The 18,473-nt window shown below is 37.8% G+C and overlaps 1 protein-coding gene across 1 annotated transcript in view; it reads left to right on the top strand.

The window, feature by feature from the left end:
- BBS1 (Bardet-Biedl syndrome 1) overlaps window positions 1-18,473 on the top strand; it is a 148,721-nt gene that overhangs the window by 49,409 nt on the left and 80,839 nt on the right. The window contains exons 6-7 of the mRNA XM_068225865.1: window positions 10,812-10,943; window positions 11,353-11,607. Coding sequence (XP_068081966.1) covers window positions 10,812-10,943; window positions 11,353-11,607 — 387 coding nt within the window. The remainder of the gene's footprint in view (window positions 1-10,811; window positions 10,944-11,352; window positions 11,608-18,473) is intronic.

The following is an 18,473-nucleotide window of genomic DNA, read 5'->3' as shown; positions in this document are numbered from 1 at the left end:
TAATTCCAATGGCTCGGGGCTGGGTGTGTGTGGCGTATTCAACATTAGAAATCATCTTCATCTTCGCAGACATGCAGGTCGCCTAATAGGCCATCTACTAGAAAAACACCTGCACTAGGCCTCTTTGGAGGCCATACGCCATTATTATTATTTGAACATTCACTCCCCAAATCATAATCCTGCAAACCAATACATCTGACATTTTCTTCTATGATATCTACATGTCTTACAACAATGATTTTATTTTTTACCCATACCCTGTAACCAACCTCTTTATAAACTAACTAGCAGTTACTCACGGCTTCGCTCGCATCGATTTCGTAATTTGATAAAAGTAATCGTTCCTTGGCACTGTACTAAGGCATTATCTGAAAATCTCTAAAGTATAAAAACTCACGGAAAAATAGTTTCATTTACCCCAGAAACTCTTTGTTAATCACGTTTGAGGTATTGCCTTTTGGGGCTAAGACGACCATGCGACACAGAAATGTACATGTGAGAAACAGTCATGTCTCAATCGAAAAAATACACATTTCTTTATTTTTAAAGGAGATTCCCATGTCTGTAACATTTTCATTTTTTAAGGTATAAGTATCCTCATAAAAAATAATTCAACTCCCTTTTCAATTTCCTTTTACCCCCCTTTAAGTGCCCTTTCCGAAAACAAACATGTACCTGTTCCTGTATTTTTAAAGGACTTTCCAGCTACCAAGTTTCTTGTCTCTAACATGTTAAGTTCTTGACATATACTGTAGATATACCGGTAATAATTTTAAAAATTCACCCGCTTTTTCAATTCATTTCAGCCCCTCATGGATTTTCTGAAAGCAGAAACATACGTGTAAGTATCCTCATACAAAGAAATCAACAAATGTTGCAATTCATTCAAGCCCCCCCCCCCCCTGTAAGTGTTTTTTCCGAAGACAAAAGAATAGGTATTTCTTTACTTTGAAAGAAGATTCCAAATACAAATTTTCATGACTGTAACATCTTCCATTTTTGAGATGTAAGTATCCTCATAAAAATAATTCAACTCCTTTTTTCAGTCAACCCCACCCTGAACCGTTAATTTGATCACAACCACATGAATAATTCAATTATTTTTTCAATTCTTTCACCTCCTTAAGTGGATTTTCCAAAAACAAAAGAATCAGTGTTCCTTTATTTTTAAAGGAGATTCCAAATACCAATTTTCACTTCTGCAACATCTTTAGTTTTTGAGATATAAGCATCCTCATACAAAGAATTCAACTCATTTTTCAATTCCTTCGCCCCTTTAAGTTGATTTTCCAAGAAAAAGAAATATGTATTTCTTTATTTTTAAAGACTCCAAATACCAATTGTCACGTCTGTAACATCTTCAGTTTTTGAGATATCACTATCATAATAAAAAAATTCAACCCCCTTTTCAGTCCTTTTTACCCCTCCTCACCCCTTATGTGGTTTCTTCCGAAAACAAAAAATACATGTTTCTTTATTTTTAAAAGATTAAAAATAACAATTTTCACATCTTTAACATGTTAATTTTTTGAGATGTTCTGTAGATATGCCCATTTCAAAAATTCACCCTGTTTTTCAGTTTCCCTTAAGTGGATTTTCCAGAAAGAAATTATCTGTTTCTTTACTTTCACAGGAGATTCCGAATAACAGTTTTCAACTCTGTAACATGTTAAGTGTCTGAGATATATTGTAGGCCTAGATTTTTTTTAAATTCCACCACGTTTGTCACTCCCGTTCACGCCCTATTCATTGGATTTTTCAAAAACAAAAAAATACGATTTTTTTTAAAGGTGATTCCAAATACCAATTTTCATGTCTGTAACATCTTCAATTTTTGAGATATGCATATCCTCATAAAAGGTATTCAACCAATTCTCCCCCTTTTTTCACCCCCTTAATGGGATTTTGAAAAAACAAAAAATCACGTGTTTATTTTTAAAGGAGATTCCAAACACCAATTTTTACGTCTGTAAACTTTTACGTTTTTGAGATATACATATCCTCATTTAAAGATTTCACCCCACTTTTCACCCCCTTAGCGAAGGAATACCTGAAAATCCTTCCTTAGTGAGCACCTACACCCTAATAGAAATGTATCCTCAAAATTTCATTTCTTTATGTCCAGTAGTTTTGGCTCGGTGATGATGAATCGGTCAGTCAGGACAAGTTATTTTATATATAACCTAACTAACAATTACCTGCGGCTTCGCTCATGTGGATTTCGTAATTTGATCAAAGTAATCGTTCCTCGGCATTGTACTAAGACATGATCTGAAAATTCCTAAAGTATAAAAACTCACCCAAAAATTGAGTTTCATTTACCCCAGAAATTCTAAGACGACCATGCAACATAGAACTGTACATGTGAGAAACAGTCTTCTCTCAATCTGAAAAAATAAATACATGTTTCTTTAATTTTAAAGGAGATTCCAAATACCTATTCCCACATCTGCTTCACTTTTTGAGATATACATAAGTATCCCCATAAAAGGAATTCAAACCCTTGATCAGTCCTTCCCCCACCCTCACCCCCATCTAAGTGTAATTTCCGAAAATAAAAATTCGTGTTTCTTTATTTTTAACCTACCAATTTTCATGTCTGTAACATCTTCAATTTCTAATTTATAAGTATCCTCATAAAAAATATTTCAACTATTTTTCACTTCTTTTCACCCCCTGTTAAGTGCCTTCTCCGAAAACAAAAAGGTACAGGTTCCTGTATTTTTAAAGGACTTTCCAAATACCAAGTTTCTTGTCTCTAACATGTTAAGTTTTTGACATATAATGTAGATATACCGGTACTCATTTTAAAAATTCACCTGCTTTTCCTATTCTTTTCAGCCCCTTAACTTGATTTTCCGAAAACGAAAAGTATGTGTTTCATTATTTTTAAAGGAGATTCCAAATACTAGTTTTCATGCCTGTACATCTGTAACACCTTCAGTTTTTGAGATAAATGTATACTCAAAAGAATAATTCAACGTCTTCTTCTCTTCTTCCCACCCCTCTCCCGCCTGAAGTGGACTTATAATACCAATATAAATGGTACGTTATTGGACATTATAAATTTTTCAGCTAACTCATTCCTGGTTGCCAGCATTTTGCCCTCGTGTGCTAGGTTGGGTTCATCATTTGGTACCTAGCACACCTACCAAGATGCTGGCTAGTGCATACCGTGGAGGCCACTGCGTAGGCTACTTGGAGCCACCGGCTTTGCCAATGCACTATGAGAGACTTTGTCTCTTTACCAAAATTCTCTGGTTTACCATATCCATAACAGTCCTGTCCTTTCTTGCGTGTACTAGGGCTTCTTTTAGTGTGGAATGCATTTTCATCTGTGTCTTTCAGATCTGTCATTCTTATCTTGTTTTTCTCATATTGGATTATTTGGTCTTCTTTTAACTCAGCAATTAAGTCCCTGTTATACTGTAACTCAACAATTCTGGCAGTGTTCTCAGCATGTAATTCATCTTTTCTTTTTCTTTCACTTTGGCTCCCGCATTTTTCAGTTCATTCACATCTTTCTCAAAATTGCTGAAGAATACTGTCAAGTCTTTTGTTCTTAATTTGTCTGACTTGTTTCTGTAAACTATTTGTAGTGCTGTTGATTCTTTATCGAACGTCTTCATAATTTCGTATGCTGTTTCTTTATCACTCACGAACTCCAGATGCTTGTTTGCAGTGAAAATCCTCAGCCTGTTTCCAGTCATTCAACTGAGTCAGGAATGGAATGAATGAAGCCCCTATCTGGCAGCGATGATAGGAATTGTGCCAACTGCCGAAGCCTGTCGCACTTCTCTGGGGCAATGATTGATGAATGATAGATGAAATGAAAATGATATTGGAGACTGTTGCTGGAATGAAATATGACAGGGAAAACCCGAGTACTCTGGGAAAAATCTGTCCCGCCTCCGCTTTGTCCAGCACAAATCTCACATGGAGTGACCGGGATTTGAACCACGGAACCCAGCGGTGAGAGGCCGGTGTGCTGCTGCCTGAGCCACGGAGGCTGTTTGTTTGCAATAGCACTGTATATTTAGCTGATTGCTTTCAGATTGTTTTCATCCCAATTTTCTTTATCCATGTCCAGTTTTGCTCTTGGAATCACTGCATCGCATTTCTTCATCTTCAAATACATTTTAATTCCTTTCTTCTGGTTCACATAGCCTCGCCATCAAACACCGGTAATGTAATGCCCACCATTTTTAATCTAACAAAAGATTTTCTTTCAATAAACAGCCATACGTACTTTCCTTTGATTTAACCAACAGTCTGCTACCATGTTAATATAAAAGGTTTATTTCACAGTATTACAAATATAATTACAGTTCAAATACAGTCGCTTATTTTAACATGCAAGACATACTTCTGTACTCCTTACATGTACTACTCACATAGTAGTGTAGACAGTGCATGAGGCATGTTCGAGATTGTTCGTGAACATTCTCAAAATATAAATGTACTATATTCTAACAGATGTTTCTTTCTTTCAGTGTATGATATAAAGAGGATTTAGGTAACATTAAGAATATCAAACTTAGTATGTTCAACATGCAGTCATGTAAATCAGACACCCATATTTTGGGAATGTAATTTTAAGAAGAAAAAGAGTAAGATGTTATAAAATTATGTATCTTTTTCAGAATAATGGGTATGTAATATTAAGAAAAATGTCATCTTACTTCCATAACATCAACAGTGAATCTTTAATGATTTATATTTGTTTGTTAGATTTCCATTACTTACATTGGACACTAGGATGATATAGAGGCAAATGTTTCTTTGTTTAGTTCTCATCATTGTGAATTGAAGAAGAATTAAGTGTGAAGAACCAGTAGCAGTTAGCAAGGGGGAAGGGGAAGATAGAATGGTCGATGTAGGGTTGTCAAGGTGAAGCATGTGTAAGTCTGGATCTATAAGAGTGAACTTTTGTGTCGTATCAAAGTCTGTGTGCATGAAAAGTAGCTGACAACTTAAACAGTGAATTACTAATCAAAATGAGCATTTTGGGAACAGGCATGAGTTAATGGGAATGAAGAGGCAGTAGTTATGTTTGCATGTGTTTCTGTGGATATTTGTAGAGGCAGGTTAGTTCTTATACATGACTTTGTTGATGACATTGTTGTCTCTGTGTCTCTTAATGAAACAACATCCAAGAGTTTGCACAGAATGTCTAACTTGTTAACAAGCATTAGTTGAGATTTTGTTGCCCTAAGAGCAGATACGTTCATTTCTTTGTGTGATTACTTTTTGGTTGTTATATTATTTCTATTTGTTTTCCATTGCACCGACTCAGACAGGTCTTTTGGTGGTGATGGGATAGGACTGAGTAGGAAGCGACCATAGCAAAATATTTCTCTGGTGTGAAAATAGGTAACCACAGAAAATCATCTTCAGGGCTGCCGACAATGGGGTTCAAACCCACATTCTCTTGAATGCAAGCTCCCAGCTAAGTGATCCGAACTGCATAGCTAACTTGCTCAGTTTGATAGTTTTCTCTTAACAAGATAGACCACTCTTTACGAGTAATTGTTTATTTCTGATACTGTGTCATACATATACTGTTGTTATGTATCTCTGGTCTATGTTCAATGATTACTTAGTTTATTTATAATTACTGTTGAGGTAGATGATGTTTGACATACCAGGCGAGTTGACCATGCGGTTAGGGTCGCGCAGCTGTGAGCTTGTATCCGGGAGATAGTGGGTTCGAACCCCACTGTCGGCAGCCCTGAAGATTGTTTTCCGTGGTTTCCTATTTTAACACCAGACAAATGCTGGGGCTGTACCTTAATTAAGACCATGGCCGATTCCTTCCCATTCCTAGGCTTTTCCTATCCCATTGTCGCCATAAAACCTATCTGTGTCAGTGCGACGTAAAGCAAATAGCAATAGATGTTTGACATGAAGCATTGCGCTACGTCCTAGGAGTGTGTAAAAGAAGATTATGATGATGATCTTGCTGGTATTTATTGTATTAATTTGTATCTTCTTCAAAAACTCGTGAACAGTGAATTCATTGTTAGAGCTGCTGACACTGGGCTCATATAGAATGTGCCAGGATCGGCCGTCAAGCAAAAACATACTCGAGCACTTTCCGGCTAACAATGTCTGTTGAATAATTAATTTTTGTTCCATTAAATAATACTCTTTCAGGTGCGCTATCTTATGTAAAGTAAGTGTGTACACCGAGGAAGTTCATTGCTCAAGAGCATTCATTCTCCACCATTTTGTAAAATCAACCAGCAACAAATAAAAATGGTTCAGTTTGGATAATATCTACATTGTTCTTTGGCTAAATAAACAAGGAATGGCTCAAGCAGATCTCAGAACTAAAATTTGGATTTTTGTTCATGAAATCTAACAACAAACAAAAAGTACATACTGTTAGATGGTGTTACTCTATATACTGCAGGTGAAGAGAACACCTTTGTCCCATATGACTGGTTTACATGTAGACAGTGTTTAGTACAGTAATAAGTGTTAAGTTACTACTTAACTCACGTAGGCTAGTTTAAATGTAAGACAGTGTTTAGTACAGTGGTAAATGGCAATTTGTCACTCAAGTTAGTTGATTCACTCATTCTTGCATTGTCAACTAGATCAGAGATAAGATGAACGGCCATCAACAGCGAGTAATACTTGTTAGTGACATTATTTGTTGCATGTTAGATGACATTATAGAGGAAATTGAGGATTAGGTGACCAAAGTTAGGAGAAAAAAAGAATGGGAATGCAAATGGATAACCAGAAGGAATTATCATGGAACAAGTACAATTTTCTTTAAATAATTAGCCGAGGATCAATAGGAGTGTTTGTTACCCGCCAGGCTGAGTGGCTCAGACGGTAGAGCGCTGGCCTTCCGACTCCAACTTGCCAGGTTCGGTCCTTGCTCAGTCCGGTGGTATTTGAAGGTGCTCAAATACGTCAGCCTTATATTGGTAGATTAACTGGCATGTAAAAGTACTTCTGTGAGACAAAATTCCGACACACCTCGGCATCTCCGAAAACCGTAAAAGCAGTTGATGGAACGTAAAGTGAATAACATCATTTATTTTTTAACTTTGCGAATGCCAGAAGTAACATTTAATGAGTTACTGCATAAAGTTGAACCTTTGATACAAAAGAGAGATACAAAGGGCACTGGGAAAGTTATGCAATACGCAAAAACGGTTGGCTGGACACCCCTGTTATGGTGAGGGAAGAAAATAGGGGTGAAAACTTGTCTAGAAGACAGCAAGACGCGACCTTCACACCAGTTGTTACCAAGCAGTGGAATTGAAAGCAAGTTAAGATGTCAGTGTGGTCTAGAGGTGAATATCGCGCAATTATCCGCTACAATATTGCTCGTGGATTAACTGCTGACCAGTGCTGGGAGCAAATAACTCCTGTTCTGGGGAAAGACTGTCCACATTGGACAATTATTTTCCGCTGGTACAAAGTGTTCCAGAGGGGACATTTTGGGGTTGAAGACGATCCTTGTTCTGGGTGACCGTCTGAATCAGTGACTGAAGAAAACATTGAAGCTGTGAGGAAAATGTTGCAGCAAGAGAGGCGGTTGACATACCGGCAGGTAGAAGAGACCCTCCACATCCCTGCACCAGCTATTCATTCATTTCTACAGGACCATCTCCATGTTAGAAAGGTTTGTTCCCTTTGGGTGCCCCATTCACTTTCAGAGGAACAAAGGGCACATCGAGTGAAATGGTGCCGAAAAATGATAAAGAAAGTTTGAAAATGGGACTTCATGTAACGTCAGTAGCATCGTTACAGGTGACAAAACTTGGCTTTATTATTACGATGTCCCAACAAAATCCCAGAACAAGGTGTGGTTGTTTGAAGATGAGGGTACTCCTGTGACTGTGCGAAAGTCAAGGTCAGTGAAGAAAAGGATGATTGCAGTATTCTTCACTAAACGGGGAATCTTGACTCGGGTTGTGCTAGAAACACAAAGGACAGTTACTGCGAAGTGGTACAGTGAGGCTTGTCTGCCTCAGGTCATCCAGGCTCTCAAGCAGCTCCGTCCAAGGTCACGGCTCAACGCTTGGCTCTTGCATCACGACAATGCTCCAGCACATCGTGCTAATGTAACAATGGATTTTCTTGCCAGATCAGGGTTGACTGTGCTTGATCACTCTCCATACAGTCCTGATCTTGCCCCATGTGACTTCACACTCTTCCCAGAAGTGAAGATGAAGCTGAAAGGGCAGCGTTTTGCATCCAACGAGGAGCTGCTGGCAGCATGGGATCAAGGGTTTGAAAATGTAACCGAAGAAAAGTGGTATAGTTGGTTCAGTGACTGGTTTCGACGTATGGAGGAGTGTATTGAGTGTTGTGGAAATTATTTTGAATAAGTCTAAAGCGTTCACTCACATTGCAAAACTTTCCTAGTGCCCTTTGTACTATTATGCACAGTGCAATTTAGTATTCCAAAGGTATTCGTGATGAATGTATTCACAAAGGAATTTTAGAGTATCTTCTGTCCATGTAGCCATTGTTCTCAGCAATTAGAACAAACGATCGAAAGAAAAATGAACTTGCAGGGATGATCAACTCTGTAACTTCACCCACAACTTATGAACTTGACTAAATTGCGTCTGTTCACACGTGGTAAGTAGCAAGTACAGTGCTTCCCCCACTACTCCGATAGGTGCGCACGCAGCTTGTGGGAGGTCTACGAGAGAAAGGAAAAAGAGACAGGATTCTATTCCACTTGACTAAATTGTTACGTAATCGTATACTTACCACTTACCACTAAAGTCGCAGTTCATATGCTGCAAGTCACTTAAAATTAAGTTCCTACTAAATTATTGTCCGCATGTAAACAGGCCTATATGCACTTCTCATATGTAAATCGCACCATGTAAAGTGAGGCTACCAGATGCAGATGAAAGGGAAATTGTGATGAGAATTGAATTAGGGAGGTTTTTGTTTTTTGCTACTTATTTCACGTTACACTAACACATTGAAGGTTTTCGGTGGCAGAAAGATGGGAAAGGGCTAGGATTGGGAAGGCAGCAGCCATGGCCTTAATTAAGTTTTAGCCCTGAAATTTGCTTGGTGTGAAAATGGGAAACCACGGAAAACAATTTTCGGGGCTACCGACAGTGGGATCGAACCCACTATCTCTCGAATGCAAGCTCACAGCTCCGCGACCCTAATTGCACGGCCAACTCGCTCGGTGAATTAGGGAGAAAATGATCTCTAATTTAAGGCCTAACTCCATTTTGGTAGTTGATAGTGCTTTCTATCAGAACTTGAAAGTACCGTATCTATAGTTCCAACCTCTAATTCCATCCAGTAGGATATGAGAAATTAGCTCATAAAACAAGGAATTTTTCTCCTATTGTTTCATAGTTTTATGTCTTACAGACTGAATGCTGAAAGGTATAGCAGTCTATAATTGTGTGTGTGTGTGTGTGTGTGTGTGTGTGCGCGCGCGCGTGCGTGCGTGTGCGTGTGTGTGTGGTTTTTTTTTTTTTTCCTTCTTCTACATTTAATGTAGTGCTGGTATAAGTTCTTGTCTCCCCTTTGACTTAAATTACTGTAAATCTTAGCTGTAATCTTTTGAATGAGGTATCTTACCACATTCACTGAATCAAATGAACATTAAACCACCATCCTGTCTCCACTTCTTTCGGTCCTTGGAGAATTTTTTGAAAGAAAACTCATTTGGTAAATTCAACACCGCCAAAAAATATTTATATGATTTTTCCTTGCCTGCAAACCACCCCAAGGTAAACGGCAATGGAAAGCAAAATTGCTGCAAAGATGGCATAATATCACAAGAAGAGAATTTAAGGATATGTTAATGAATAGAGTTGTATGTAAGAGATTATGATTTGCTTCACTTTATCCTAAGGAAATGCTCAGAACTCAATAAGTCCATTGTAAATTACATCATTCCAAGGATCCAAGGAATTTTAGTATAGCAGTTCATCCCATCAAAGCAAAATTACAAAATTATCTTAACTTGGTATATTTATGTGATGAAACATTTGGAGATTAACTAAATAAAGCCCCTGCCGACTTTCAACAATTCATGGAAGTTTACTTGCTTTGTTTGTTTGTTTGTTTGTTTGTTTGTTTGTTTGAAAATGTATCCAAACAATTACAAATTGTTTTTCTTTTCTAAGAAACAAAGTGAATCTCACAATTTTGTAAATTGAAGTTGTCTACAAAACAAAGCTGACTTCTTTTATCAACAATGTTTTCTTGAATGTACAGAAACAATTACCTTTCAATGAAAAATGCAAAAGTAATCTGAGAATTTGCTTACTTTTATTTCTTGCATAGTACTGATCCTGGTACTCTGTTTTACAATTCAAAATTGCAGTAAGTCTTACTTTATCAAGTTTAGATCATAATTTTAAACATTTTAAATATAAAATGCGTTTTCATGACGAATTCCTGTGTTAATCATTTACAAGCTTAGAATTAATGTAAAAATTATATGTCAGACATGTTGTAATGTGAATTATGAGCAAAAATATTTAAGAACGATTTATTTCTATTAGGCTTAATGTTACTGAGTTTCAGCCAAAGACATAAAGTGATAGTCATAATTTTGACTTGCAAGTTACTTTATAGAGTGCAGTTTATGATTCGTAGTGGCATGTGGAATGTTCCATTCTAACTAAGTTCATAAATTGCTAGTGTAGATAAATTACAGAAAAAATGTGCCACATGGTAGTTTTATTCCATTTTTGCATCAAATCATTACAGCTATGAAATTTATTTTTTAATCACCAATTTTTTCTTTTTGAGTTTGCACAAAACATTCTTTAATTTGTACCTCTGTTATTTTCTAGACTGTCATTACATGTATCACTACACTGAAGAAGAATATGGCTGAGGAGGATGCTGTGGCCTGTTTAGTTGTGGGAACAGAAAATGGCAGCATCTTCATCCTGGATCCAGAGGCATTCACCATTCTGGAGAGTGTAAGAAATTTCTCTCAAAACTATAAAAGTAGTTGGTGGGTTGTAAAACCAATATCCTCCTCCTCCTCCTCCTCCTCCTATAAACTAGTTAGATGGTAGAGAGGGGAAAATGACCCTAATTCTGCTGGAGATGAAAATCTAAGTGTAACCAAGTGACTTAGGAACAGTTAACCTTCATTTTTTGATCTTCATTGAATATATGGCATGGTTAGAATTGGCCAAAGAAACTCATTAGGGCAATAAAACTTCTTTCAAAATTTGACTAGTAGTCAGTTATCTGTAGCAGACTAGTCCCTAGATTTAGTTTACACCCTACTGTATCCTCCTTTTTAATTCTTGTCAATTTTGTCCAACTTCTTCTCACCTCTTTGCATTGTAGGTAAATAATACTGCAAAATCTGTCATATAGATGAACCTGACTGGCCCAAGTGTGAGTAGCAATACTGTACCGGTGCACCTAGCTGCAACTGGGCTCTACGACGTGGAGTTTCGAGTGATAGCAGCCTGCCGTGATGGAAACATCTGTCTAGTGCGACGTGGTTGGAAGGAAGCTCGTATAATAATCCAGTTGAGCTCGCAGGTGGTGGCTATGATTGTTATGCCAGACAACAGTAACATTATCACCGCCCTCATGGAAAAGAGCATTCATTGTTACACAAAGAAGGTATGGTTATCTACTGAGATTTATACAGAAAAAGTCCATTTTTCATGTTTCTAAGATACAAAAATCATTCTGAATAAAGTAAAGAAAAAATGCAGAGAGTTCGTTTTTGTGTGAAAGTATATTAGCTTAATATTTGCATGCTTTGGAACCTTGCTATTCGTGAGAAATTTAATTTACTGGAATGATATGATATAAGGGTGTAAATAGTTAGATATGTAAATGTTATCGTTACTTTCTGGATATTAATAACATAGTGTAGTTCATCAATAAGCACCGATTCACTGGATATTATCTAATTTATTCCTTAACTTAATTACAAACATTTTACATGATTACAATACAAACAGCTTCAAGACGCTATGCCGAATTTAGTCTCGCGTACCAAAAGACACAACTTCCACATCTGTCCATCATCAAGACAAACTTCCCATATCTTGTCCATCCTGCTCCCCCTTAATCTATCAAGATCAACTATTCATCTGTGGGAAGCAGTACTAATTTACTCAATGAATGTCTAAAAATTCCCTTGGAAGTTTTAACATCCAGTGCATGTACAAGTCCTTTACTACTGGGGTAGGTCATGACTACAACAGCCATCCTCTACTGGAGCAGTAGGGTGTATTCATTCTTCATGAGCAAGACAGCACCAACAGGAACATTGGGTTGCACAGTTTTCTATTTTTGGCATTGCTGAAGGCTGCTGAAGTAGCTGGTGGACTATCTGTTCCATATATGCTGTAAGGAATACTGTAGCTTCTCCCATCTCCTTACCTGAGACAGAGAGACATTGCTTAATTCTGGCTCTGGAAAGGAAACAAGTGGGGAACCAATTAGGAAATGTCCAGGTGTTAAAGGAGGGGGTCATCTGGATTTCTGGACAACTCACTTTAAGGCCTCGAATTCAAACAAGCTTCTATATGACATAGCAAGGTACTTAACTCTTCATAGGTACGTACATGTGTACCTAGTGTGCTTCTGAGGTGATATTTCAAACACTTGATGTTCGATTCCCAGAGGCCTCCAAAATATGCAGAACTTGGCCAAGTCTTTCTTGAATGATAGAACAGTTTATGAAGCTCCTGCAGTTCATTACTAGCCTTAACAAAATTAGTCTCATTATCGGAATAAACATTGGAACATTTGCCTCTACGAGCTGTAAATTGTTTCATGACTGCTATAAATGGACTTGATGTTAGACTACTAACTAGTTCAGTATGTACTGCCCTAGTGCTCATACATACAAAGAGTGCAACATAACACTTTTGGGTTGCCATACTTCTAGCAGAGACAAGTTTCATCATTAAAGGTCCAGTGTAGTCTACAAGGGGCAAGAAGGCTGGTCACAAACATCAGGATACTGCCCCATTAACTGTATCCTCGCTGCTCCTTTCAGTTTAACGCACTGCAAGCACCCGTGAGGAAGGTATCTGACTACCTGATGAATCTTCGGTATCCAGTACTGACGTCGCAAACTGGAGACGTTAAGTTTAGATCCTCCATGCAGCAGATGCGTTGTACAATCATGACACAAGTCCTCAATGATGTCCTTAATTCCTCAGTGTCCATTGTATCAATAATTTTGTCAGAATGCCTGGAATTATTGATGAATCTCTAACAGTAAGCCATAACTCTAGCAAGGTTACCAAGACTAAAAAAACGCTCAATAATTGTATCACAGTATTGTATCAAAGTTTTAACCACAGTAGTACGTTCTTCTGGCATAGACTCCTTAGGGCTAATGTGAATTTTCTCAGGCCAGTCTGATTGAGGATGCTTCAACCATGAAGCTTCTTGCCACCATAACGTGGATTGCTGAATATGTTTCACCTTCGAACCTCATGATATTATATCTGCTGGGTTATCTTGAGACGATACATGTCTCCAGCAACTGCCTTCACTCAGCTGTTTTATCTGTGACACACAATTACCAACAAATGTTTTCCACCATCTAGTCTGTCCAATAAGAGATGCTCCAAGCTTTGTGTTGTTTTCCTAACAAGTTTGGCCATAAGAACAGCTGCACATAGCTCTAGTCTTGGGAGAGTAATTTTCTTTATGGGTGCAACTCTGGAATTGGCACACGGTAATCTAACAGAAAGGTTACAAGCATTGTTTACAGTTCTGAGAAAAATGCAGCAGGCATAAGTTTTCTTATGTCACAAAATGCATGCATTTGTATTTTCTGAATATCTGGAAAACTTAAAACATATCGGTCTATCTCAGTGTCCTTGACGTCAGATTTCCTGTGATTAATGTACTATGTAGAGCTGTCGAAAATGAGTTTAAACATGAAAATAAAACATTTCTGGACCCATGTCCGTATAACATATTTTCTTCTTCTACGTGTAAGGAAAGTGGCCTGAAAGTGTGGCTGTACTTTATTGTTACACCCTGTATCATTAATGTTCTTCTTAGAGTCTGTTACTGTGATAGTCTTTGAAATATGAATTGCTACAGCTTATATGAGCATATTTAATATTCATGAAATGATGGATATACTACTTGATGGAGATAAACAGTAAGTTTGACCACCAGATATTAAACAAGTGACTGAGTATGCATTTACATATCTGTTCTTTGTTGAATAGTGAAACATGTAAATAGGTTGCACCTTTCATCTTGCAGATTAATTTGATAATATTTGAAAAGTTTGCTGATGATGATGGTGATGATGTTGTTGTTGTTGTTGCTGTTGTTGTTGTTACACAGCATGTTATTGTTCATTACTGTAGTTACGATGCAAAATTTAAATTCTATCTCGCATCCTATTTAAAAAGTCTTTGATTGATGCTTGTCGAGTGTGTGTACTGCTGTGAATTATTACATTTTCTATGTGATTTAAATAGTTGTTCACATAACTTGATACGCTGCTAGGAATAACAATGATCGTGTAATTTGGAAGCATATTGATTGCTCCGAGAGCTTGATTTCGTGTGGGGACATTTTCATCCGCTGATTCAATTTCCTCATCACTGCCTTGTCCGGCTCCATGGTTAAATGGTTAACGTGTTGGCCTTTGGTCACAGGGGTCCTGGGTTCAATTCCCGGCAGGGTCAGGAATTTTAACCAAAATTAGTTAATTCCGCTGGCACGGGGCTGGGTGTATGTGTCATCTTCATCATCATTTCATCCTCATCACGGTGCGCAGGTCGCCTGTGGGAAGCAAATCAAAAAACCTGCATCTGGTGAGCAAAACTTGTCCTCGGACACTACCGGCACTTAAGGCTGTTCGCCATTTCATCACTGCCTTTATATTGGACAGTAGCAGCAGCGTGATCCACAACCATGTTGTTGGCATCATGGATTTCTGATGTCACTAGACAATTGACAACTAACACAAAATTATATGTAAATATTGTTATGAAGTTCTTAGTTTTTGTAGAAAAATAACAGAATTTTGTTGAATCTTATGTGCCTATTGGTTTTAGTATAGTTAACCCATTCAGATACAGTTTATCAGAGAGCAAACTGGCCTTGCATTGCAATTTAATTTACATTGAAAACTATCACTACACTTGTAGCAAATTTTCTCAACAATGTACAGAACTACAGACAACAATAGTTCAGCACAGTGTGGTAGAGCTTAAAGCAGGCATCCGTATACAATGCCACCTTGCACTTATCGCATTCATAGCGGGATTCACCCCTATTCCTTCCCTCGGGATTTTTTCGGCAACTGTCATAGCAAACCTTGCACCTTCTGGATGGGCTCTTCTTGTTTGCAGTGGGTTTTATCTTCACAGGAAAGTGCTCCCAATATTTAGCTTGTAAACTTATGGGTGTGCTTGCAGGGCTTGGGCAGAACAACCAGTTCCAAAAGTTGCTAGGCAATGTCGTCCTGAAGCATGAAAAACTTCTCTTCTTGCTGGGATTCAGCATGTGATAAATAACAGTAGCATTCAACATTGCCATATCAAGCACATAGAAATATATCTTTTTATGCCCTTGGCATACTTTCTCATTGGTGGGTATGAAGCTAGGCATTGATCATGTGCATCAACATCACCCATTCTAAAATTGTAATCCACAGCCATATTTGGTTTTAGGACAAGTTTTCCTCTTTTGTTTGTGGTCTCAACAAAATCTGGTTTTTCATGCGCTGTTGGCAGGAAATGGATATCCCTTTTATCAACCCTTTTTGTGGCCAGAATGCCATTTGCTGAAACAAAAGTAATTTCCCCTCCCTTTAGTTTCGTTGTTGCAAATTGTTGTGGCATGAATTTTCTGTTTTTATCTGCAGTTCCAACAGCATTGGTGTTATGCACAAGTAGTTCACTGAAAAGCATTGGAGAACTGTACCAGTTGTCCATGTAAATTGTACGTCCTGGTCCAAGCAGCTCGTTTCAAAGTTTAAGCACAACTTTCTCACTACATGGTAATTTCCGGGCATCGCGTGCCCCAGCAACAGTCTCGCCTTCCTTTCCAACATATGTCTTGAAATTCCAGCAGTATACAGTTTCAGAACAACAAACATTATAGAATTTGATGCCAAAACCTGCCCGTTTTGAAGGATTGAATTGAACAAATGATAACCGCCTTCGAAACTTCATTAGACCGATAAAGATGTTGATTCCCATAGGGAACCTGAAATATTTGTTCCGAATGGGTAAATTTATAATACCAATATAGTTGATCCATTATTGGACATTATAAATTTTCCAGCTAACTCATTCCTGGTTGCCAGCGTTTCGCCCCAGTGTGCTAAGTTGGGCTGATCAGTTGGTAAATAGCACACCTACCAAGACGCATGGCTAGTGCATACCGTGAAGGCCACTGCGTAGGCTACATAGAGCCACCAGCAGTGTCAGTGCACTATGAGAAACTTTGTTTCATTTTCAAAAATTGATGCCTGCCTGGCCATCAGATGATAAAGATGTTGATTCCCATAGGGAACATGAACTATTTGTTCCGAATGAGTAAATTTATAATACCAATATAGTTGGTCTGTTATTGGACATTATCAATTTTCCAGCTAACTCATTCCTGGTTGCCAGCATTGAGTTAGCTGGAAAATTTATAATGTCCAATAATGGACCAACTTTATTGGTAATTACTTCATTAGACTTTCATTGATACTGATTTTTGTCCAACAATGGCTGTAATACTGGCCTGACTGTGGAGAATCTGGAACAAAATGTAATCTTCTATCTATATATATATATGCTCTTGAACCATCTATGAGGCATCACTTCAGAAAAAAATAGGCTTATGTTGAACCCAACTTTTGGTCCAGTTTTCTTGAACTAAAGGCTTTTTAGTCTGGGACATCAAAATACACAAAGACATATAAGCCTCTAGTTTATCATTTGTAACAGGAAACAACTTTTCTTCATCATAAGTTTTGGTTTTATTAGGGTTATTATCGATTTCCTGAATTACCTTAGCAGCAAAAGCATTTGTTTCATTTGTAAAACATTCCCAGAATTCTTGAGGTAGAAACTCGCCCAAAATGTCAATCTTCCCTGGATTGTCATCCAGTCTTCATCTTACGCAAGCATTCAGTTCACCGTTTGTAGTGCAGGGTATATTCTTCGTTAGATTGTCTGTCACTGACCAGTTTCACTTTTGGAGGTTAGGCTCATTACCAACTGATACAAATTCTCCAATATCACTCCCTAATTCACTTGAAGAACTTTCACTAACATCTGCTGAAGATAATTCACCATCGCTTAGCTCAGAGAAAGTGTCACTGTAGTCACTGTCCTCTAAAAAACATACTATTTTATCACTTCAACGTTGTATGAGTTAGCCATGATGTTTTGTTTACGTTTTCATGCCAATTGATATGACAAACTTTCATAACTTATTTTATAATGAAATAACAATCAAGCAGGCTGTGAACAAACAGGAATGGAAGCATACAGCAATTGGCATCTCTAAGGTACATTGTGAACATAATTGAAAGATAGTACATATCCACGGTAACCACGAAAAAGAACTTCCGCAGCATGACCGATATTTCCGTCGTATAAATGCGAACCGAAGACGGAAATTTCCGTCATTGCACGGGAATGGGTTAAATTGGACCAAGGTTGATGTTTTGGATGTTAATCTTCTAAGAGCTACAAAATTGTGGTTCCATGGAATGGAATCTATAAGAAGAAGAAACTTTATTAGAATTTCTGGCAAATTTAGGTATTGACTTCAAACTACCATTTTTTGATACCATTTGAAATTTTTGAATGTTTCAAAATGTTGTTGCTCCCTATAACTATTAATTGACTTGAATTTATAGGTTAAAGTAGGTTAACCCTCCGTTGGTCGCGGTTTCACATTACTGGATATAGGAGGAATCAACGCTCAGATCATTTTCCGAAGCAACACGAATGAAGAGATGACGCGAAGAAAGTTCTTGAAAACATTGGCTTTAGATCTGACCAAGAATCACGCGGCAAGGAGAGCTTCTACTAGTGGCATTCTCAGATCTTCAAATGAGAATGCAACAAACCTTGGGCTACCACAAGAAGAGCTGACAACTCTGCCACAACTAGACCAAGCTAGGGCGAAATGTGCCTACTGCCAGAAGAAGAAGAAGAAGAAGAAGAAGAAGAAGAAGAAGAAGAAGAAGAAGAAGAAGAAGAAGAAGAAGAAGAAGAAGAAGAAGAATCGAAAAACAATGACAATATGCGTTAAATGTCAGCTTCCAATATGTGGTCAACACACTGTCAGTATTTGTCAGAGGTGCCCTGGGAGTGTTGAGATAGGCGTGGAAGACAGTGACTAAATGTACCCCGAGTCCACAACACAGCATGCATGGTTGAAAAAAAAAAAAAGCATTTATCAGTGACATAATAATGTTAACTTGATAATTATTGGAATGTTAATTATGCATTTCACAACAATAATTTTTATTGCAATTTGTAGTT

This window comes from Anabrus simplex, chromosome 2 (genome assembly GCF_040414725.1).
Source record: "Anabrus simplex isolate iqAnaSimp1 chromosome 2, ASM4041472v1, whole genome shotgun sequence".
Classification (NCBI taxonomy): Eukaryota; Metazoa; Arthropoda; class Insecta; order Orthoptera; family Tettigoniidae; genus Anabrus; species Anabrus simplex.
This window is presented reverse-complemented; position numbering and strand designations above follow the sequence as displayed.